General features: G+C 51.7%; 1 protein-coding gene across 6 annotated transcripts in view; it reads left to right on the top strand.

Annotated features, from left to right (window-relative positions):
* Nucleotides 1–24,329, top strand: part of Abr (ABR activator of RhoGEF and GTPase) — a 195,890-nt gene that overhangs the window by 153,366 nt on the left and 18,195 nt on the right. For 5 of the 6 annotated variants that reach the window (XM_032912343.1, XM_032912346.1, XM_032912345.1 and 2 more), the window contains 7 exons: nt 763–928; nt 3,141–3,263; nt 3,629–3,704; nt 4,177–4,281; nt 5,225–5,299; nt 7,219–7,316; nt 7,661–7,792. In XM_032912343.1, the coding sequence (XP_032768234.1) occupies nt 763–928; nt 3,141–3,263; nt 3,629–3,704; nt 4,177–4,281; nt 5,225–5,299; nt 7,219–7,316; nt 7,661–7,792 (775 nt within the window). Of the gene's footprint in view, nt 1–762; nt 929–3,140; nt 3,264–3,628; nt 3,705–4,176; nt 4,282–5,224; nt 5,300–7,218; nt 7,317–7,660; nt 7,793–22,070; nt 22,313–24,329 lie in introns of those variants that run through there. The other variant, XM_032912349.1, reaches the window with a different exon arrangement.

Raw genomic sequence — 24,329 nt, 5'->3', positions numbered from 1 at the left:
GACGTAATGAGGGGCGTGGTCTGCAGCCTGGCTAACAAGACATGGAGCCCCCTTCATTTTCAGCTCTTCTCCCACAGCAGATATTAATAATCAATCATAGCACCCTTTCCCACTGGCTTAGATATAGATTGATTGATTGATTGATTGATTGATTGATTGAGATGGAGTCTTGCTATGTAGCCTTGCCTGTCATGGAACTGTCTATGTAGACTAGGCTAGCCTTGAATTTATAGAGATTCACTTGCCTCTGCCTCTGAATGCTGGGATAAAAGTCATACGGCACCACACCCAGCTTGGATGTAGTTTTATGACTCTCGGCCCAGGGCTTTGTATGCCCCCTGTGGATTGGAACTGACATTCAGAGTCGAATCTGTAGCCCACCTGTACTATAAAGGACAATGATTGGGAGCTTCAGTCTGGATAGACTAGAGGAGATGGCGGGGTGTGAGGCAAGGGAGAGGAAAACATGAGCACAGCCAAGAAGGCTTCATGCTTGATACACAGGGATTTGGGAGATTTAAAAGCACCAGTCCCACTGGTGAAGACTGGGCTTCACTGCTGGCTGACCAGGGCCTGGTTCTCAGTGTTCCTTCCACAAGTGTGTTAGGAACAAGTGCCTTAAGTTCCTCAAGAGCAGGAAGTGTTCCCGTCTCCCATGCGTCTCAGCAGATCCCTTTGTGGGTAGTTTTTTGCTCTGGGAGAGCACTTCTGCATTGAAGAGGCTACTTTGCCTAGCTCACGTCTCCCACTGCTTGCTTACAGAAAACATCAGCAGTATGACTGTAAGTGGTACATCCCCCTGGCTGACTTAGTGTTCCCATCCCCTGAGGAGTCCGAGGCCAGTCCCCAGGTACACCCCTTCCCAGACCACGAGCTAGAGGACATGAAAGTGAAGATCTCTGCCCTCAAGAGTGAGATCCAGAAGGAGGTAAGCCATGGCTTGGGGCTGTTTTGAACTGGGGATTCTAGGGGGGTGGAGAGAGGGGGCTACAGGCTTAAGAGTGTCATGCGAGAGGCAGGATGCAAGAATGGGAGCCCCTGCTTGTGTAAGCGCTGAGGTGGGGCCAAGGACCAGTGCTAGTGGGTTTAATTATGGACTGTTTCCTCAGTAACCGTGTGTGTTGCACACTGTAGAAAGGGGAAGCAAGAGAGGAGGAATGAGAGGCTTTCTTGAGAAGAAGCACAGGAGGCCTCGTGAGAAACCGTCACCTCTAAAGGGAACTAAATAGGGAGAGGGGTCCTGGGTACAACAGTTGGCCAAAGCATGTGCTAAGGAGGAAACCAGATTCTTGTCACACGCAGAACATCCACAAACAGTTCTATGTTGGTCCACAAAGTGAATCTCTAATCTTTTTAAAAGTTGGATAGCCTGTGGGTCATTTTCACAGACGTCACTGTAGACAAATTATACAAAGTTAACTAGAAAGTTAGTATTTTAAGAAGGGGACTCAAAAACTGAAAACAATCTAGAAGTGCATAAAAAATGAGAAGTACCAAGACCAAAACCCGTGGGATGAGGGCGAAGCGCTCACTGGAGGAAAATGTGTAGCCTTACATTGGTGTGTTCAAAAGCAGTGGCTTGGGGAAGGTAAGGTGTTGCTGTGAAGAAAAGCATTTGCCACCAAACCCGAGGACTTGGGTTCAGAACCCAGGCCTACCTGATGCAGAGAAAGAGTCCGCTCCCTCAGTTTACCCACTGAGCCACCTTGCTGGCCATACTGATAATTTTTAAAACTCAGTAGATAGTGTAAAAGCGGTTATCACCTTACATCGTTAACAACTTGAAGTGTGTGCATGAGCGTGTGCGAGTGTGTGCACTCGTGTATGTGTGTGCGTGTAACTGGACCATGTGTCCTGCGCATTTAAAGGGTCTCACAGAAGTACACCTGGAATTCTGGGTTGTCTGATTCCCTTTAGCAGCTGCATTCTGCTCAACTGCCAGACATGTACTGGGTGTTTACATTGTTCCTGGTTCATTCCCTGAAGGAAGCGGGTTTACAGTGCTCATAGCTTCCCTGAGTCTCCACAAGTGACATGGCTGGGCAGCTGTGTGCATTCAGTTAGAGCCGCCTCTGAGAAACTTGTTACCTTCTTCTAACAGGATGTGAGAGCCACTGCCACAGAGCTGGCTGTGAGGTTGGTTAGAGTCTTGCCAGACTGACATGTTAAGCGCTAAGATGGCTCAGTGGTTAAAGTGCTTGCCACGCAAGTAAGAAACCACAGGTCAGATAAAAAGAACCCACATAAATACTGGCTGGGTGGGGTGGCCGTCCTGTAATTCCAGCACTTGGAACCCCAGTCCAAGCTGGCTGTTGAGACTAGCCCTGTCAGCCAGTTCTAGGTTCGATTGAGAGACCCTACCTCAAAGAATAAGGTAGAAGAGGGATCAAGGAAGATTCCATCATCACCTTTGGGCCTACACTTGAGTGCTCACACACATTTGAACGCACACATGCATACCACACACATCCATGAAGGGGAAAAGATGAGGCTAATACAAATTAAAGAGTGCGGGGAATTCAGTGGCACTGGGTTTGAAGCACAGGAAGCTTCCTTGATGAACTGGGAAGTTGGAGCGTTGGAGAAGGCTCCTTGTGCAGTGTGGAGGTGAGCAGGGCAGGCTTGGTAGCGTGTGGGACCACAGGCCAGGCTCTGAGGCTCTGCAGCAGACCAATAGCTGGGGCTCCATGCTGAAAGCTATCTGATGGTTTCTGGCAGAGGCGATTGAGTGACAGGGTAGTCTCACTTCCTTCCCCATGGCCACCTGAAAGCCTCAGGCCTTGTCCGGTCCTTGGGTTTTTCTGCGGTGAAGCAGAACAGAGGGAACTGGGGTAGTTCCACTACTACTGGGGGTTGGCGCTCTGGGTTTGGGGTGGTCCAGTTGTCTGGCCTGACCTTGGGTGTCTATAAAGGGGGATTTGGGCTTTAGGTTAGTTGCATGTGAATACTGTACTCACAGGAGGACTAGTTAGGAATTAGCTGGGTCCTGGGAGGTGCAAACCTGGGCCCTAGATATCAATACCTCATGGACTATAGCAAATAAGAACCTGATTGGCACACAGGAGAATGTTGTGCTTAGCACAGCTGAGTGAGATATGAACTCCGTATGAGGGAAAACACCCATGTCTCATCTCCTGCAGAAAGCCAACAAAGGACAGAGCCGAGCCATTGAGCGCCTCAAAAAGAAGATGTTTGAGAATGAGTTCTTACTGCTGCTCAATTCCCCAACGATCCCATTCCGGATACACAATCGGAATGGAAAGGTCAGGGGGAGCAGGGTGGAGAGTCACTTGGTCCCTTAGTGCAGGGTTGCCCACTCCCTGTGGCTTCTGGCACTGATCCATGGGAATCAGGGGCAGGGGCTGGAAACCCCATTTCCCAGTCCTCAGCTCCAGTCCTGGATATGCTCGCCCAGCTGCAGTGAGCTACTGCCCTCTGCTGGCCACCATTGGCACTGCCACCACCACTCTTGTTACCTGGCTCCCTAAAAAGGACAGCCCCCAACCCCCCCACGCCCCCTCCTTCAGTTTCAGAGGGCCTGATTGATTAGGCTTTGATGGGGCACCTAGAGGGTGGGGTGCACCTTTCCAGCTGTGGCCACTGCACTAAAGTTTGCCTCTCCCTCCAGAGTTACCTGTTTCTTCTGTCTTCTGACTATGAGAGATCGGAGTGGAGAGAAGCGATTCAGAAACTACAGAAGAAGGGTAAAATCCTGCCCAGCTTCATACTGCTCTGAAGGTGTCCTTGGCAGCAAAGGGCCTTGTGTCCTTCCAAGCTTCTTCCCTCCAGTGTCTCTTTAGCCCTCAGAGTCACCTTAAGATGCCAGGGAGGTGGCATTCTTGAGGTGTTACTATCTGTTGAGGTCCAATGAATTCATAACACGCCACCTAGGGCTCTGGGTTGTGTGTCCTCTTGCTTCACACACACACACACACACACACACACACACACACACACACACACACACACACACACACGGGCCTCTTTACTTACCGCTTTTGCCTCTGGCGCGCCACCGCTGTGCTCACGTGAATATCTGTGGGACTTTCCCTTCGCCCAAAGATCCAACTCCAACACTAGTAACTGAGCTGAGTTCCAGAAGCGTCTGCAAGAAGGGCAGTAGGTTCTTGTGTGGGCCTATAATGAAGCTCCCTCTCCACTTGGCTCCCCCCACAGATCTCCAGGCCTTTGTCCTGAGCTCTGTGGAACTCCAGGTGCTCACGGGATCCTGTTTCAAGCTTAGGACTGTGCACAACATTCCTGTCACCAGCAATAAAGATGGTAAGATTTGGAGCTGCCCAGCCAGCAGGTCCAGGCTCCCAGGGCATTGCTAGGGGTCTTCTACAGGGACCGAGGAGGCTAGGCATGGCTGCTAGTGGCTGATCTCACTGCCCGGTGTGGCTGAAACTGTCCTCTTGCCAGGTATACAGAGACTGTAAATGGGACATACTCTCTCAGGGGCTCAGGTAACTCTTTGCCCGCTCCAGTTCGAGTGAAAAACCTGCATCGTGGAGATGGTGCTGGAACTCACCCCACCAGAACAGAAGAAGGCTGCAGGATGGGGCAGGGATTTGCTAGGGAGCCATGAGACGGTAGGTAGACTAGGGAGGGATAAGAGAAATCAGGCCGAGTGTTTCTGGAAGTAGATTCGAAAGGTTAAACGCCAAGCAAGGGGGTTTGGAGGTGGTGCCGTAATTCCAGGAGCCTACAGGAGGCTTCTGAGCATGGAGGCTCATGCCGAGGCTAGAAACTGGCCCAGGGTCTGCTCCCCTAGTGCTGCATGGCATCTGCTCTGTGCCCCCCTAATCTTCCAGTCCCTGCCTTCTCGGTAGTGCTGGGATTTCAGCATGTGCCACCATCCAGGCCATGAAAGGAGTTTTGAAAGCCAGATTCCTTCAGGCTCACTCGGGGACCTTCGTGTCCCAAACAAGGGCCGAGTCTTCCCTTGGAGCCTTGCCTTTTCTATTAGACAAAGTGATTCATTTTGAAGGATTAGGCAGAGGAGGGCAGCTTGGGATAAGCCGCGATCAGAGAGAGGAAGATGCGGAATGCCTGGCCTCAGACGTTTGTTGTAGCTCGGGGCTTGAGCAGAGAGGACTCCTTTCCTAGAGCTGCACACATTGTGGGAACACACATGGACTTGTTTCCCAGCTGGCCAGTAGGTGGCGCTGTGGACCACAGCCCCCTCTGCCTTCCCACTAGCCTCCTCTTTGCTCTCTTGCAGACGATGAGTCTCCAGGACTGTACGGCTTCCTTCATGTCATCGTCCACTCTGCCAAGGGCTTTAAACAATCAGCCAGTAAGTGCCTCGTGGCCCCCAGGAAGAAGTTGTGTGGCCACTGTCCATCTTTCATAGCGAGTCCCTGAGGGCCCACTAGGCAGAGCTCTTTCCTCAGCTGCTCAGCTCTGACTCCCCATGCAGAGGCCCTGCCTGAGTTGTGAGATTCACCCTCCTGGCAGGGAAGCCACCTTTGCTATCTGTCTCTAAGATCTGCTTTCCTTCAAGCCTTTCCTTACAGACACCAAAGCTCAAACTCACGCCTTGCGATTAAACTCTGTGATCCTAGGCAGGTTTTCTAACCTTTCTGAGGCTCAGCTTCCTTCTCTATAAAAGGCAGTTGTGGGCCTGGACAGAGTGCTCCATGGTGAATGGTGCTTATTGCTCCCGCAGAGGACCTGGGCTTCGTTCCCAACACCCACAGGGTGGGTCACAACCATCTCTCTCCAGTTTGAGGGATCCAACACTCCCGGTCTCCACAAGCACCGGGCACACAGACACACACGCAAGCAGACGCCCATACACATAAAATAAACCTAAAGCATCATTTTTAAGAATTTTGTTTGAGACAGTCTCTCTGTGTAGCCCTGGTTGTCCTAGAATTTCCTTTGTAGGCCAGGCTGGCTTCAAACTGACAGAGATCTGCCTGCCTCTGCCTTCTGAGTACTGGAATTAAAAGAGTATACTACCATGCCTCAAAAAGAAACTACGACAGTTGCATTTGTTTTTACTGGCCTAAAGGTGGGCTTAAATAGTATCGTGTATGTATGCAGCACATGGGGTGCTGGGGACGGATCCTCATTCCCCGCATGTCCTAGGCAAGTGCTTTACCACTGAGCAACACTCCACTTCAGTTAAACTTATTTTTTTAAAAAAGACAAGGTCACACTATGTAGCTATGACTGACCTTGAACTCTCTTTGTAGATCAGTCTGTCCCCAAACATACAGAGATCAACCTGCCTCTGCCTCCCAAGTGCTGGGATTAAAGGTGTCCACCACCAAACCCATCTTCAATTAAGCTTCTTTTTAATATTTATTTATTTTATGTATATGAGTGCACGGTAGTCGTCTTCAGAGACACACCAGAAGAGGGCATCAGATCCCATTACAGATAGTTGTGGGCCACCATGTGGTTGCTGGGAATTGAACTTAGGACCTCTGGAAGAGCAGTCAGCATTCCTAACCTCTGAGCCATCTCTCCGACCCTCAATCAAACTTCTTATTCTACTTCTTGTCCAGTGAGTTTATAGTTCCTGTTTGCCAGAGAGGAAACTGAGTCACAGAGATGTGACATGACCTTATATAGCACACGGACTCAGAAACTCAGGACTCCTGGCTCTTGCCTCTTCATACCAAGTTCACCCTATTAGCCCCTAAACAGTCGTTCATTCGGTCAGCATTGCTGAGAAGCCTCTCTGTGCTTCTGGGGTGAACAGCCCTCCACTTGGTGTCCCTTTCACCCTCAGGGTCATTGGCACCTGCCGTGCTGTCGTGCCACGCCACTTACAATTTGCCTCTCCTGCTGTGGGTACTTCAGAGACAAGAAGCAGGTCTCATTTGACCCTGGATGGTTAGGAGCTCAAAAGGGCTGTGTGACACTAAATTTACAGAATGCCGACAGCATACCGAGAAAAAGATCAGAGTGGCCAGTGCCTTGGCATCCTCCAGGCCTTTGCAGCCTCATCACCTGTGCTGGTCTTGTGGCATCTCCCCGTGGTCACTAATTTCTGCTTGCACAGGGGAAGCTGAGGCTCCAGGGATTTGCCCAGGCTGCATAGTCCATAGAGATGCCATTGGATCCATGTACCCTTGATGCTAAAGCTTAGGTTCCACTCCTCAGAGCTGTACTCCTTCCTTCCCGAGCCCTTGACTACCCGTGTCCTGGCCCCATTCCTAGCCTGTTTAGGCCTCATTGGTACATGTGTCCTTCCCCCTACAGATCTTTACTGTACTCTGGAGGTGGATTCCTTTGGCTATTTTGTCAGCAAAGCCAAAACCAGGGTGTTTCGGGACACGACAGAGCCCAAGTGGGATGAGGTAAGTGGAGGAGGCTTGTGTCCCAGTTTGTCATCGAATATAGCTCTCTGCTGAGGGTGACTATGTCGCTGGCTGGACCAGCAGTATCTCCCTAAGCCCTTACTTTCACTAGTCGTCTGCCTGAAGACCAGTGTTTAGGTCGATGAATCCCCAACCTTACTCCATCAGCCACATAGAGGCCTCCAGGAACTTCAGAAAGTTCCAGTGCCCCTCTTTGTCTTGCGATGTGGTCCTCCTGGGTCCTGCCCACCCCAGTCCTGCAAAGCCACGACCCATACTTATTGGGAAAGCGGGAAGCCACAAGTCCCATCCTCACGACCCTTGCTCCTTCTATCTCTCGCCAGGAGTTTGAGATTGAGCTGGAGGGCTCCCAGTCCCTGAGGATCCTGTGCTATGAGAAGTGCTATGACAAGACCAAGGTCAACAAGGACAACAATGAGATTGTGGACAAGATCATGGGCAAGGGGCAGATCCAGGTAAGGAGCCAGGGCAAGACCTGGAGCTGCAGGCCAGGGCTGTGGACCTAAGGAGCCCTTCTCATTCGTTGTTTGGTCTTTTCTGACTTTGGCTCAAAGCTAAGGCAAGTTCCTCCAAAGTTGGCCCCTTGCTGTGTCCCAGCTGCCCTGAGATCCTGGGTCTCCAGGCGACCATACCTGGCCCAGATAGACCACCGTGTTTGCACAAGGCGAATAGATATGGAGTAGCTGCCTCTGTTGTCACAGTCGCTTTCTGTCCGTTGGTGGTTTTTTGTGTGGTGCTGATGGGAAGCATCCCGAGGCTGTCATAAGCAGGAAGAGATGTAGATGTTTGTAATGAGCCGTGTCTGCTGCAGGCGTGAGACAGAAGGGAGTCACATGTTCCCCAGTGGTTGCCATTCTACCACAAGGACTTAGGATCAGCAGGGCTGCCGGGCTCCAAGTTCCTGTACTGTTCTTACCTGTGATGGGAGCCACTGACTTGGAGGAGGTGGGGGTCAGGGGGAGGGGGAGGGTATCAACAGAGTCAGAGCCTCAGTGAGAGCACGCGTTTCAGTTGTGTTTCTTGGTGCCCTGAAGATGGACATGAGAAAAAGGGTCTGCGTGCACTTGCGTCTCTGGAGCACTGTGCCAGTTTTGAAGAAGGCTGCTATCTACTTCTCTTCCCGGATAATGTTCAGCATGGAGCCATTCACACTGCCGCCTGGCACCTTGTGTGGCCTCACGCTGAAGACACAGTGTGTGTAGATTCTGTGACCGTGTAGTCAAGGGAGATGATGGCAAGGTTGGGCCGCAAGCACAGATGCGCTGGGTTTCTTGACCCCAACCAGAAGAGGGTGTTGCATCCCCTGGGATTAGAGTTAAGGACGGTTGTGAGCTGTCACGTGGGTGCTAGAAACAGAACCTGGGTCCTCTCAGTGGTCGTAACCACTGTGCCATCTTTTTGCAGGAAATGGTTGTTCTCTGGTACATATTGACGTTGAAGTTTTACATCTGGTGTTTTACGTGGGGCCACTGGGAAGTGTGTGGGCATCCCCCACCCCCCACCTGTCTTGGGTTCCATATCAGAATAGAGGGGTGGTACCCTCCAGTCCAGGCCCAGCCATCTGCCTCGTGTTCTTATTAAACACAGCTTTCCTGATGCTGAGGGACCTGTACCCTGCTCCTTGGTGCCGTCGCCAGGGAGACAGTGCTGCTAGGCAACCATGTGCCAGCCCTTCATTGTTTCGGAAATAAGAATGACATAAAGCTCTCTGAATCCAATCCCTTTCACATGTCCTCTTAAGTAGCAAAAACTTCATCTCTACACCCTTGGGCAAGGCCCAAGCAATGGGCAGGGGGTGAGTTCTAGACTGGCCTGGCCAGCCTTAGCAAACACACAGCCAAGAGATGTAAGGAGCTGCCATGCTGCCTGGGCCATCAATGGCTGTGAAATGGCAGAGTGAACAGGGCAGCCATTGAGTGAGCACTGCAGCCCATAGCCTCTCTGCACTCAGATACCAGGGCTGGGAGTCTCCTGCTGGATGGCAGCCCCGCTCCCTTCTGCCCTCACTCTGCTGCTCAGGTCCAGAGGAAACACCATAAATCATCGACTCTTGGAGACAGGAGCAGATGGAAGTCGTGGGGGAGGGGAGGCTGCCAGGTTGTATTTGGCAAAGCCGAAAGCACATTCTGCTAAGGAAAATGTTTCTGGTTTTAGCTTCGAAGAATGTTAAATGCCTGGGAGTTGATATTAAAAGAAACACAAACGTTCCTGCTGCCAGCTGACCAGGCCAGTGAGTGGGCCGCTCAGAGCCCAGGGCTGCGCTCAGGAGGCCTTTGAAGTTCTCTAGCACTCAGCCTCCTGGGCTCTGAGCCATGGGTTCACCTCATCATCTCCTGTGCACTGGGAAGGGGGTGCCCTGGCTCTTCAAGTCTTGCACTGTAGCTGGCCAGGCTGGATGGATAGTCTACACTGGACAGTCCCACATAGCCAGACCCCACAGAGCTGTGGGACAGCCTGTTCCCATAGCTGCCACGCGATTAAGGTGTCTAGAGTTTCTCCTAACTCTGGACCCCAGGTTGCTTCCCTTCTGTGGGTCCTGAGAGCTTGGTGGAAGAGGAGGTGGGACCTAAGGAACGCTTGATAGGAAGAGGGAGAGATCCCTCCAGTCAGCACAGCCAGGGATCAGCGAGGGGCCCCTCGTTGATTTGCTTCTATGATGGCTTGCTCTCTTGTAGCCATGGTGTAGCAGAGCATCTGGAGCTGGAGGCTGGGCTGTGTGTAATATTCAGTGCAGACAAATGGTAGCACTGGTCACTGCCGTGTGTGCCCAGTATTTGTGCTCTTAGAAGCTCATACCCAAGTGCTATCCGATGCTATCCTGCTACAGCTCTGCACGGAAGGTGACCTCTGTGTCATGCTTCACAGAAGGACATTGAGCCCAAAGTGCCTCTGCTGACAGTATGCAGGGAAAACTGTGCCGCCATATCCTTGGTGCCGTGTTCTGTATCTCAGGCCTTCATCAGGAAGTCTTACAGCCCAGGTGAAAGACCTTGGCGTTGCTAATGGTCTGCTGATGGAGCTGGAGTGGTGTTCTGCTCTCTTGCATAATAAGAGCCTCAGATTCTATTGGTTGGAATAGTGTCACCTCTGGGCATAAAACATTTCTGCGTCATGCACCTAGAAAGATGCCAAATGTATGGAAAATAGCCAAGCAGGTTATAAATTTGGGGAGAAGGGTGTTTACAGTACCTCTACAGTGAGCACCCAGAAGTGTAGGGTACCCTGTCAGATTGAAGGGCTAATATTCCACTACAGGCTACTGGAGAGCAGTACAAGATGCTAGCACAATACTGAGTAAGAGCCCAGCATTGTAGAAGCCCTCAGCTATGGTCGCAGGGGCTCTGCACAGTATCCTGTGGGCAGGAAGGGTCATAAAGATGAGGCAGTGAGAGCAAATAACCTGCCTAAGGTCCAGGGGTGAAGTCAGGAGAGCCAGCGGCCCAACTTAGAGCTAGCTTCTGCCACTGACTTCGAAGCCCATTGCTAGGGTGCTCTGTAGCCCCCACTGCTCTGGGTAAGGAATGTGGTAGAAACTACCAGGAAGGTCATGTGGCTGGAGGTAGGGAGGCTTCAAGAAGGATGTGGGGCCAGGGGGATCTTAGAGCACCGAATCTTTAATTCCAAAAGCAAGGTTTGTTTGTATGAAGAAATTGGAGTCATTGTGAAGAGCCTTGACAGTCCCCAACCCTCTCATCGAGAGCCCCACAGCCCTTTACTATGTAATTCTGTGCCTTTTCCCCTCCCTTGGGTGTGTACACTATTATGTAGGCTTAATCGTGGTGTGTGTTTTGTGTATTTTCTCTATTTTCACGGCATTGTATCATAAACACCCCCCCCCCCGTTTAGGCCTGTATATAGTCTTTAGATATACATTTTAAAAGCACATTATTAAAGTACTTTTAATCAGTTTATATAGTACCAGGCATGTAATTGCTCTCTTAAGGGTCTGTTACTTTAGCAAGTGGGCAGGCTCTGGATCAGCAGAAATAAGGCAGGAGTTTGGGGGAGGGACCCTCATGTGAGCTCAGAGGAGCAGGAATGTGCAGGGAGTGGGGCAGGAAATGAAGGCACCCAGCTTGCTCTGGATAGGAGGGGCTGTGAGCCAGGCAGGTGGGCAGGAGGCAGGAGGGGAAGGGATGAAGAAGATGGCCTGTAGGGTCTAAGGCCCGTCCAATGCTGTCTTGAGGTCAAGAAGACCAAGACCACAAAGGGTGAAGACAGGCCTGCCTTCACATATATAGGTTGTCTGTGGTTCAGGGACCTCCATCCAAAGTTGGAGAAGCTTTTGATTGGCTACTGGATAGATAAGTAAGTGACAGTACTCACAGGAAGTATGGACTACCCTTTGCCACTGAAATTCATTAGAACACCTTACCAGCTTGTTCCACCTCTCTTGCAGGCTTTGGAATTATCCCTTTCTTTCCAGACCCTCAGAGTCATATCTTGTGGATTTTCTGTACAGTCACTGCACTATCTACCTCTCCCTGCCGGCTTGCTCAAGCCCAGCTCAGCCTGAAGCATCCTCCATTAGCTTGCTTTGGTTCCCTGCTCCCAGGGGGACTCCTCTATGTTTATCCTGATCTATTTCTAACTACACCATTCCAGACTCCAGATGTGATCTTCCCAACAGTTGTCTGATTAGCATATTCCCAGGGTCCAACCAGTCAAAGCTGGCTGGGTCTGGAGGGGAGAGGCAAGCTAGGGTGATTTTAGGACTGGGCCATTTAAAGAGATCAGAGCTCTTAAAAATAAATGGAGGAAGTCACAAAGGCCAGTCTCTACCTCCAGTGCCCAAATTGGCAAATCTAGTAGTATTTAAACACTCTTAAATCCCCTACCCCCATACAGGAGCTCATATAGCCCAATCTGGCCTCAGATTCTCTGTGTAGCCGAGGCTGGCTTTGAACTCTTGATCTCTTGCATCTATCTCCTGAGTGTAGGATTATAGGAATGTACCACTGTGCCTTACTCAACCCTCTGTATTTACACTTATTTATTTGTTTTGTGGAGAAAGAAGGGTTGGAGGGAGTGCTCATGTCGAAGCACACCTGTATAGGTCAGAGGACAACCTGTGGGGATCCGTCCACACATTTTCTTGTATCCATCACCACCATGCGGCTTTGGAACATTTTACTTTCTCTGGCAGCTTTATACCTATTAAATGGGAACCGCCTTCTCCCCTCCCCCAGCCTCTGGCAACCACCATTCTCCTCTCTGTACTTGACTGATTATCATAATGCCTTCAGGGGTCGTGCATATCCCATTTGTCTTTCCCTACCTTCCTTTTCAGAGTTCAGTAATATTCCACTGCTGTGGATATAGCGTATTTTGTTTATCCGCTTATCCAACTGCGGACATTGGCGTTTGCTCCACCTTTAGACTCTGATAATTTCGGTTGGAAAATAAAAAAGGGCAAACCCTAGCCTTTGGAGATGGAGATTTCAAAGTCTGCTTCCCAAGCTTCACGAGCTTCACATGGGCTTTTTTTACTTCCTGCTGCAAAAAGGCAGTAGAGCCCCATGACCCCAGGTCACAGCGAGGAGCTTGGTGTGGCTAAGCTGACTCTGATCTTCTGTCCCCTAGGGAGCTTGTCTGGCTCTTTTCCTCAGCTCTCCTGTCTCTCCTCCTCCCTTGGACAGCAGTTGTTGAGTGTGGTATCCAGTGACTTGAGACTGTGGGAAGAGCCCTGGGTTGTGGATCTTCATCAGTTAAGTGGGAATTATTCTCCCTTCTCACTGCCATCTTGTAGGATACAGGTTATGGAATCTACCCAGAAGGGCAGGTCAGAGCTCCGTGCACACATCCATTCACTCATGTTTCCCTCTTTTATCTGCATTTGTCTGCCGGGCACCCTGTAAGTGACAAGCACTGAGCAGAGATCCCAAGAGAACAGACTTCCCAGTGTAGTAAAGACACCATTGAGAGGATTTGTGCCTTCAGCCTGCCTTGAAGGGGCTTTGAAGCCAGACAGATCAGAGGTCTGTCTTGCTCCTTCTGTTCATTATTTGGGAGAATGGGGCGAGTTGTTCCATCTGACTCAGTTTCTTTACTTGTACATTGGGTTGTGATAAGAATTGAGTGTGAAAGTTCAGGAGGCTCTTGGGACGGGGCCTGGAACAGACTTGGGGGTGAGGAGGGCCCAGGCAGACCCAGCTCCCCACTCCAGGAATTCTGGGTATACCTTGTCAAGAAGTCCCCTCCTAAGGCTGCACCTGCCAATGTCCTTTGTGTTTGAGCTGGGGTGCCACATCAGGCTCTACTGTCTTGAGGTGATAGAGTTAGAGCAGCTGTGGTAGAGGATCTGAGGTGGCCCTGCCCTGCGCAGAGCAGCTGGGCTCTTCTCCTAGAGCTGCTCTCAGCTGGCTCAGGGCACTGTATGAGGAGCCCTGGAACAAGGGACTTTTGTCAGCTACAGGAGAGCTGCTTCTGGTCTCAATTACTGTGCAGAGTGAGAGAGCTTGGAGGGAGACTGGGTCAGGAGCCTGCTGGAGCAGGAATGAAGGCTTCCCTCCCCAGCCTCCTACCCTCGTGTCCCCACTTAACTCTCCCTAATGGTCTGTGAGCCAGTTCTTGCCCTGGTAGCCTGGTTCTGGGACATTGACCCATGAGACCTTTAGTCTCTCTCTCTGAGTAGATGACAAGGCTGTTAATGGAACTCCTTGACTCTTTGTCCTGTTTGTCCACTAGACCTTGTTTATAAACTGAGTGACCACAGCCAGGTCCCTGTTCCCTGGTAGAGGGCATTTTTAACTAATGGAAGTTGGTGGGGGTTGGGAAGACTGGCCGGTGGCCCTTTTTCCCGTTCTCCCCCTTTCCTCTTTTTCCTTTTTGTTTTCTTTTTTGTTTGTTTGTTGTTGTTGTTGTTGTTGTTGTGTTGTTTTGGTTTTTCAAGACAGGGTTTCTCTGTTTAGCCTTGGCCATCCAAGAACTCTCCCTGTAGACCAGGCTGACCTTGAACTCACAGAGATCTGCATGTCTTTGTCTCCGAGTGTTGGGATTAAAGGAACACCACCACCACTGCTTGGCCCTTTCTTTTCCTTTTATCCCACCGCCTGCTCCAGAACACAGACAGGGGTGGCCTCTCTGAAAGATCGACTCCCCTTACCTCCAGCCTGTACCAGATATGAGTGTCCAGGGGTTGGTGTCTGTGAACGTCTGCCCCACTGCTCTCAGTGCTGCCCCCGGTGGGATGCTTTTCTTTGCCATGGTCACTACTATCTTACAGTCCTAGAGTCACGTGGGGAGCGAAGGCTGTGGAACAGGCTTGGTTTCTCCTCCGATGGTCTAGGGGAACTGGGACCATTGTCCAGGCAGGAATTCATTCTGCTTTCGCTAGTGCAGACTTTTCCCCAGCCCAGTGTCTCTGCTGTCACTTTCTTTTGTCTATCCAGGTTTCTATTTTGTTCTGTTTGTTTTTATTTGTTTGAGATAGGGTTTTTCTGTGTAACAGCCCTACCTGTCCTGGAATTCGCTTTGTAGACCAAGGTGGCCTCCCGAGTACTAGGATTAAAGGCGTGTGCCACTGTACCACACTTGGCTACTGTCACTCAAGGCTGGTCCTGATGCTAGGCATGGAGTGTAGGTAGAGGCACATTTGTCTTGGGGGCACGGGCAGACCTGTGGGGGCTCACGCCTCAGCTGAGCTGCCTCCGTGGCCCAGGGTTCCTGATCTGGGGAACCTGGACCCCCAGTCTGTCCTGGAGACAGAAGAGACAAGATGCATTTGATAGGAGTAGATGGAAGCCCCTTCCTCCCTGCTCCTCACTACGGGGATTCCATCTGGGCACGCAGGCTTGATGCCTCTCCTAGGCCCACTCTGCAGATAGGAAACACACTGAGAAGCCAATCCAGGAAGCGTTCGGCTACCTGCTCCCTTCAGGCCCTGGGAACACCCAATGCTGTGCTCTCAGCTCTGGCTCAGAGGCAGAAGACAGGTTTGATGCCAGCATCTGGCCTTGGCTGCCTCCCACAGCATGTCTTCTCAAACTGGATGAGCATCAGGAGCCCGCTCTTCAGGAGGGAGCTGCTGCTTTGCCTTCCTAGAAATTAAGTAACTGATGTGGTGCCTACTTTAATTTGTTCCAAAAGCTTTAAGAAAAGGACCTAGAGGGGTTGGGGATTTAGCTCAGTGGTAGAGCGCTTGCCTAGCAAGCACAAGGCCCTGGGTTCGGTCCCCAGCTCCAAAAAAAAAAAAGAAAAGAAAAAAAAGAGAAAGGACCTAGATAAATTCCAAGGGATTCTCTGAGTTACAGCTGAGGCTGCCTCTGTGTGCCAGCACGGGGTATCTATCCATAGAGCGGCATCTATCTGCTGCCTTCCCCAGGGGTAATGAGGGTGTGGATACTGTGCTTGCTCTTGGGTTAGTAGTCCTCATGCTGTGAAATTAAATACCTGTTTGCATGCTCACCACATGCACCTTGAATTAAATACTGGGTTGCATGCTCACCGCATGCCCCTTGAGTTAACTGCTGAGCTGCAGCAGCTGCAGGGCAGACCCCAGAGTGACTTGAGTACCCAAGATGGCCTAGAAAACACCATTCTGAATGAATGGACGAGATGAGTGTTAGCTCACTGGGAGCCACTGGGAGGTAAGGGGCACTTACAGTTTTCCCAGAGTGAAGTTAAGACTTGAGTTCTGAATCAAATATTCTACTTAAGAATAAAAGCCCCGGGCTGGAGAGATGGCTCAGCGGTTAAGAGCACCCGACTGCTCTTCCAGAGGTTATGAGTTCAATTCCCAGCAACCACATGGTGGCTCACAACCATCTGTAAAGAGATCCAATGCCCTCTTCTGGTGTATCTGAAGACAGCTACAGTGTGTACTTATATAAATAAATAAATAAATCTTAAAAAAAAAAAAGAATAAAAGCCCCTAGGGGTTGGGGATTTAGCTCAGTGGTAGAGCGCTTGCCTAGGAAGCGCAAGGCCCTGCTTTCGGTCCCCAGCTCCGAGATCTCTGGGACTTCAAGGCCAGCCTGGTGTACATAGTGAGCCCCAGGTTAGCTGCCAGAACAATAGAGTGAGATTCTGTGTCCTAAAAGAAGGGGAGGGAAAGTTCCTAATCTCTGAAATTCCCCATCTCTCCTACCTTGAGCGGGAGTGAGGGCCAGTGGCTGCTGTCGAAGGAAGCTGCATCTGTGAGAACTGTTGTCTCTGCTCAGCTTTGGACCACAGACACTGGAAAGGAAATCTAGGGCTCCCGGTTCAGCCCGTAGAGCTTGAGGGGTGCATGGCCCGAGATAGGCGAGGACTAGGGGACAGAGCTGTGGGTTCCCTGCCCAGTCTCAGCCAGACTCAGCACTCTGCTTACTTTTTTATCTGATTGGGAGGTAGAGAGACTGGAGCATAAAATTTCGTTTGATGGGCTGGAGAGGGCTCAGCAGTTAGCAGCCCTTACTACTCTTGCCGAGGATCCGGGTTCAGCTCCCAGTACCCATGTGGTAACTCACAACTGTGTAACTCGGGTTCTAGGATATCCTCTACTGTAGTGTGGCCTGGGAGGACCCCTGTGTCCAAAACACTCCTGGAGTCCTCTACCACTGACAAGGAGCAGGCAAGTGGCCCACGGGGGATCGTGTCTTTGCATACTCCTGGCTGCTGCCTGTGTCCTGTCCTGGAGTCATGGAGTAGATGGACATGTAGAGATGGAGTAGGTGTTTTTCTACCCTGTCCCTGGGTGGATTTAGTTCTGAATGATCAAAATGTTCCCAAAGGCTCAAGCGGATTTTCCACCCTTTCCACGGTCAAATGTGCCGTGAGAAACACAAGGGATTGCCAGGGACATGCTGTCCACCCAGTCTTTGCACAGCACATAAGCTCTTAGGCTATTTCAGCCTCTCCTGTCCACTGGGAGCCCTGGGAACAGGCACCTGAGGTGGTAAGGCAGAGTGAAGAGGGGCTGCGGGGGCATCAGTGCTTTGGACCGTGGGCCATCTAGGAACCAGCACAAGCTTCTGAGGAGACAGTGGGAGGGCAGCCACTTGGGTGGGCTGGGAAGTTTTTTCATCTTAGCTACAGTGTGTGTAGTGTTTACACTTGGGCCCATCCTGGAACCTGCTCCCAACCCTGGACATCTATCTATAACGACCCATACCTGCTTAGGAACGAAGGATTTGAGCTTCCAGAGCTGAAACTGCTATAACCCCTTACATGATGTTTATTGGGCATGAGAAGGGCTCTTGGGCTTTGGAGCCCTGGAGGGGAGCAGGCTCCCTGCTGAGCCCGGATTTCTTCTATTGAGTCAGGGCTGGGGGTAGTCACTGGGGAGTGGCCAGGTTGCTGTTAGGCTGAGTTCCGCTTTGAGCTCCAAGAAAGCCTGTGCCCAGCATGTAGTCAGCATCTATTTGGCGGTGAAAGAGTAAATGAACCAAAAGGTGGCCTCTTGGCTTAGCTCTGTTATTGGCTCCTTGTTGTTGATTTGAGCTAGGAGTTCCCGTACTGAAGGCCTGAATGAGAAGATACTAAGGACTTAACTTAGTGGGTGGTAGCCTTAGAAAGAACTTAGAAAAATCCTTTGATTTCTCAGTTTGGAAAGACCACTGACTATCAATCAGCATGTGTGTTTAGCTAGGATGGTGTGTTAGTGATAAAACACAATGAACAAAAACAGTTTAGGAAGAAAAGGGTTTATTTGACTTACACTTTCGAATTGCTGTTCACTAAAGGAAGTCAGGACAGGAACTCACATGGGGCAGGAATCTGGAGGCAGGAGCTGGTGGTGCAGAGGCCATGGAGGGGTGCTGCTCACTGGCTTGCTCATCATGGCTTGCTCAGCCTGCTTTCTTACAGAGCCCAGGACCTGGGGCCCAGGGATGGCACCACCCTTAACTGGCTGGGCCCTGCCCCATCAATCACTAATTAAGAAAATGCCCCACAGGTTTGCCTGCAGCTGGATCTTATGGAGGCATTTTCTCAGTTGAGGTTCCCTCTTCTCAAATGACGTTAGCTTGTGTCAAGTTGACATAAAGCTATCCAGCACAGATGGGTACTTATCAAGATGAAAACACAGGACTGCAGGACCAGCAAAGCCATCCATGTTGAGAGGCCAGGACCCTCTCTTGGTCCCCCGTTTTCCCTTGTGTTGTACCATGTCGTCCCTGTTGGCATGGCCTCCTCATAGGACCTGGTCTCTCTGGACTCAGTGCTTATCTTCAACCCTCTTCTGTACTGTATGTAGCCTCAGCCTGCCTCCATCAGCATCTGCCTTCCAGGTCAGTTCCTTTGGGCCTCTGCCATGCTGCTCTCTTCTGAGATCAGAGGCTCCTCCCTACCCTTATTCCCCCAGGCTCCTGTGTTCTGCCTGGGGTTCTGAGTCCCTCTTTGGGGGAGCTTCCCCTGATCACTCTTGAGTAGGGAGAGCTGGCATCTGAGCTGTAAAACAAGGCAAAGATTGGAGTTCCAGTCGGGGAGGGGGGAGATGAAAGTCGTTCTGAGAAAACCCGGTTACTGTAGAGAGGCAGACTACATATTCTGAGGTTCTGAGAAGGAACCTTCCTCCTGTGTTCTTGGGCCGGGGATTGGGGGAGGCTGGCCTGCAAGCTCTCCTTGGTACAGCTCTTGGCAGGGAGACCCTGCCTCTCTGTGGGCAGTGTTTCAGGCTGGGCATGAATCCCTGTTGACCTCCTTTGCGTCAGCAATGCCACTGCTGACCACTTAACCCAATTTTGTCTCAGTCACATCTGCGCTGATTAGAGGGTGCCCCCTCTCTACATATAGCCAGGGTCCTACCCTTCCCCCCAGGGACAGCCACTCTTTGCTCTGGCCAAGAGCCAAGGGAAGGAATGAAGGAGAATGTGACAGTCCACCAGAGATGTTTTCAATTCCGGGGGCAGTGACATCTGTTCATTTGTGAGGGCCTTACCACCCAAGCTCTGTTTATCCAGACACAGGAGGGGCCCTGAGTGTCCTCGGAGGCGGTTCTGCCAGGTGTGGCTGAATGGATAGGGAGGACTCGGTGGGAGGGGATGTGATTACTTCCTGGGTGGCCAGGCTAGTGTGAGCCTGGCCTAGCAGAGATGAGGACCATCTGATTGTCCGCAGAGACCACACTATTCAGACTGCTGCTTTTGAGGAACTTGCTGAGACATCATCATCTTTCAAAGCTCTTCCTCCACCCTGCTCCTAGGCCACAGGTTTCAGGAAGGAACAAGGCAGGCTTGGAGAAGAGACAGCAAATCTGTGCTGTCCCCAGAGGAAGGCTCCAGTCCTTGAGGAGGAAAGGAAAGCTGAGTGTCTCCGGGGAAGAGGCTCCCAACTCAATCATCCATCTGCTAAGCACTTTTATCACCATGGAGACCAGCTGGCCAATGCTCATCTAATCTGAGCTTGCCTTACCCAGACGAGTGTTGAGCCTGGGGTGTTTAAGACAGACAAGTGTAGGACTTTGGGAACAGGATTTATCCTGCCCCCTTTCTCCCACACACCAGTGGTTGGGGAGCAGTACACGGTGCCCCAGACTGCACTCTGTGTCATGTGACCCAGCTAGAAGGACGAGAACCTTAGGAAGTCAGTGTCAGCTGTTCTGAAGTTAACCAACCAGCGCCAAATACCAGCTGTGTGTCTGCATCAGGTGCATTAGGTGAGCAGTTCATGGTGCCTTCTCAGCTAGTTACACCACCAGCCATTGCACCTTTGTGAAGGGATGCTGAGCAAAGCAGGGACCTGTGGAAGGGATAGAATGACTTACCCAGGGCCTCATCTCCACAAAGCAGCCCTCATTCCCCCCAGCTAAAACTGATCTTTCTCTCAGTTTCTACAGCACTCCTCCTCACTGTCCTGGTGGTATAACCCCGGGAGAGGACACTTTTGTCCTCAGATGATACATAGTAGGTCCACAGAAGCTCTTCTGCTTCCTGTTAACAGTTAAGTTCCATTTCCTCCCTGCCTACTCTAGGCTGGCAGTTGTGTCACCACTGGATTTTGGTTCATCTGATTCCTCAGCCCCGACTCTAGGGTCAGGCACTTAACCAATCCCTCCTCATGGAACCTAAGCCCTTAATCCCAGGTAGAACTCAAGAGTGTCACCCGTACCACTCCAAGTATCATTCCTTCTAAGTGAGGAGGGCAGAGGCCCCACACTAACATCAGTCTACTATAGTGACTCCATTTCCTCAAATGTAAAGTGGGAGCGTTTGTTCTTTGTATGGTTGGAGGGACGGTTTTAGTCCATACAGAGAGAGGAGAAGAGGGTCAATGTGGTGCTAACCACTCAAAACAGCTGTCCTTCTCATCAGTTCTTGGCTGGCCCTGACGTTAAACTATCCCTTTCCCAGAAAGGTGCCCAAGGCAGAAACAGAAAACCTCAAGGACTGTCGCTGGTTAAGACCCAGCAGGGGTATTCAGAGGGCCAGGACTGATTCGTGTACCCCCATCCATTACTTTTCCCTGAATCCTGAGAACTGACCGCACTTTAGCCAGGCAGAGATTGTGAAAGCCCCATGCAGGGTACTTGGCTCGTGGTTGGCACTGTCTGATCCTGGTTTGCTTCCTACACGTGCCCAGCTTTGCCGTGGTGGGATGTCCAGGGTAACTGGGTCGCATACACTCTAGCCATCTAGGGTTCTGGCTTTTCCCTTGACTCTAAGTATCACACTTTTTAAGTAAGTTGCATGGTTAGCTTGAGAAAGGATTCTCGTTCTTCAGTTACGAGAGCTTGCTGGACACGATGCCACATACTATCTAGCACTAGGGAGGCAGGAGCAGGCACATCTCTGAGTTTGAGGTCAGCCTGGTCTACATTAAGAGACCCTGGCTCAGAAACAAAGAAAGAACAACAAACCCCACGCGCTTACCAGTTGTCTTCCAAGGTTCCGCAGTTGCTCCTGTGCTGTTGGACATCCTCTGCCCCTTGTAGCAAAAGTCTTTGTGGGTGAGGTGTCCAGGGCTGTAGCTGCAAACAGCAGTGGAGGAGCATCTCTACGTCAGTCATCCTTGACCGGAGTCACATTTGTTTTCACAGAGTCCTTGGTGAGGGTCACACGGACCTGATTCCGTCTGGGGCAGCTAAAGATGCTGCCTCTTTATTCTGTACGTTTGCCATAGGAGACTTGGAGCATAAACAAGTGGCTAGCCCTGCCACCAAGTTTGGGACTGAGGAACTTGCCTCAGGGCAGGAATTAAGTGGGTAGGGAAGTGGAACTCCAAAGCAGTCCTTTGCAAGGGAGGTGGGCAGCTCTTCATGGCCAGATGCAGCTTTTACCCAAAACAGTGGCCCCTGGAAGTCTCCACTAGATTGGCCTCAAGCCTCCTTGATACCTACCCAAGCACCAGGAACAGGCTGGTGGTGAAGGAGTTAAAAGTAACTGGCTTGTGTTTAGCTTCCTGACAAACTTTATTTAGTAGAGACTAGAAGGAGAGATAGAGGGTGGGTGAGGAGAAACCCCAGCTTGCCAAGAGTTAAAACCCCAGGCCTGCCTGGTTTTGGAGGGGGCAGCTCCAGAGTCACTTCCCTCAGTGGGTCGGTAATGTGCGCACTCCTGCAGCGGGCTGTGGCGCTCTCCCGGTTCGCACTCTGTGTCCCAGGATCTGCAGCTCACTGGAGAGGGCAGCAGGCAGCCTGCGGGAAGGCACTGGGCCCTGGTGGTGCCTCAGACTCTGCTGCTTCCCGGCTGCAGTCTCCAGGGAGGGGGAAGGAGGAGGAGGAGGAGGACGCAGAGGGAGGGGAGGAGAAACCGGAGGCCCACACCCGCTGCTTTGGGACTGCTCCACTAACAGTCCGGCTAAGCACTCGGGCGCAGACAGCAGCTCTCTCCAGAGCCGCTTGTGCGCTTCTCCGCTTTTCTGCCTGGATCTGGCCCGGCAGGCTGACCGCTGGCATGATGGACATCCTGCCTCAGCCCGACTGCAGCCTGAAAGCAGTGTGCGAATCCCTGGAGCACTGCTGCCTGGATCAGCTAGAGGAGCCGGGGAACAAGCGAATGCCCAATACAGGCGCCCGGCTCTGGGGCAGAGTGCGCAGTAAGCTGCTTCGCCACAAGGTGCTAACAGGGGCAGGTTGGGGTGGTGGGGGGCTAGAGCGGCTTCGGGAGGTCTAGGGGCTGCTGGGGACTCTGTCTACCTCTGCATTACTGCTCCTGCTGGGTCCCAGAAGTCCCAGGACAGGCTGGAATATGGGTATGCTTTAAGTGGCTTAAACTTAGTGACGAATGCTAGTGGCAGCCCCCACCCTAGCCCTGGATGCCTTTTCTGCATCTGTCCCTGGCTCATCAGAAAGGGGTTTGTTTTCTGTGCAAGTGGACTCTGCTTGGCTTCCTTCTGAATATACACTGGCAGAAATAGAAGTAGATAGGCAGCCTCACTGGATCTCATTGTCCACCCGACAGCACAGCCAGCACAGCCATTCCCATCGTCTGTGGTATCAGTTCTCCATCCCTTTGCTGAGGAACACTTCAACATGGTCTGCCATGTAAGCTTTTTCTGTGCCAGCCGAAAGGCTCTTGGCCACCAGGGAGGGACTGGTGGTGGCGAGGGAATGAGCTAAGTCTGGGGGCCGTAGACTGCTTCTTCGGGGACCACCCAGACAACTGCTGGACTGACGCCAACTGGGCATCCAGCAACTCACACAGCATGCCAGGGGGTTCCTGATCAAGCTATGCTAGGGCAAGCTGCCTGTAAGGTCTGGCCTACAGTCCCGGACCTGGGATTGTAGTTGGGATTAAAGTCTGAGATAGAAGCTGACTGTCCTACATCTGGGCAGGCTGCCTTGGAGCTGGCTTTAGGTCCTGGCATCAGGCATCCAAGGAAAAGCCAAACGCAGTACCTAGCACACAGTAAGTGCTTGATACCGCTGTAGATCGGTTGTTACAGGATGATCTTGGCCGACCCGGGCCTTCATAGTCCTTCAACTTAGTGACTGACGTGGAGTCTGTGATGGGGCTTACAGGTCTCCCTGAAGCTCAGGCTAGACCCTTGGCCAGGATCCGTGCCAGCCAACACTTGCCAAGAGGGGTGCTCTCAGGCCCATTGGCTCCTGTTTGGTTTGATCTCTGGCCAGTGAGGCAGAGTTGACCCTGGAGAGGTGACATCAGTCCTGGAAAGCGCTGGGTTGGGAAGCAACCTGAGCTATCCTGCTTGGGCCCCGTGTCACCTTCAGTCTCCCTGGGGACCAAGCAAGCAGAGCCCTACTGGCCCTGGCATCTACCAGAGCCCCTCTGTGCTGAGGCAGCTGTTTATTGCAGGCAGCTTGGAGCCATCCCTATCCCCTCTCCTAGGTCTTGCTGAGGCCAGCAGACACCAGCCCAGAACACATCATTCCCAAACCCCAAGGTTGGCAAGAAACTGCCAAAGCAGGTTCCTGACCTAAAACTAGCCAGAGTGTTTGCAGCCTGCCTGCTACCCTGGGTACCTGGCAGGTAGGGTTAAAATTCTAAACCTTGAAACCCACACTTTCAGTTCTCCTTTCATTTGTGTCTGGCAAAACAGAAGCCACTTTAGGAACTCATTGGCCGGCTTGGCCATCAGTGGTATCTCACAGTTTCTGCATCTCATGTGATCTCTGGCTGAGGGTAGCGGGCCAGCCAGGTGCGCGACTGCCGAGCTTGTTGGCGTCAGTGCAACTGCGGGGTGGCTGCGGCACAGGTCTGTGCTTTGTAGTCAGTGATTCAGTCCCCAAGCACATGCTGTGTGATAAAGTGTGTCAGTGTCATGGACACTGCAGGTGACAGAGGGACAGAGGGACGGCATCCTCCTGAGCCTGCCTCACTGCATAGGCCAGAAGGTGGGGGCGAAGCCTGTTCTTCCCTTCCTTCTTCAGCCTACTTATTTCAAGGTGGCTCACTGCCAAGCTGTGGGTGCTGAGATTAGGTAGGACTTTAGGTGGGGGGGGGGCAGGTTCTGCCCAGTCTGGCAGGAGGGACCACCTTATTAATTCACTAAGGATTTGATGTGATGAATGCCAGGATACCTGTGGCCTTCCTGTTCCCTTCTAACTAAAGCCATTAAAAGCCACAGGAGGGGGTGATTCATCTGGGACCCCACACTGGGGCTGAAGAGTCT

The sequence above is a fragment of the Rattus rattus genome, chromosome 9, assembly GCF_011064425.1.
Source record: "Rattus rattus isolate New Zealand chromosome 9, Rrattus_CSIRO_v1, whole genome shotgun sequence".
Classification (NCBI taxonomy): Eukaryota; Metazoa; Chordata; class Mammalia; order Rodentia; family Muridae; genus Rattus; species Rattus rattus.
Note: the sequence above shows the minus strand (reverse complement) of the source record. Positions and strands in the feature narration are given on the sequence as shown.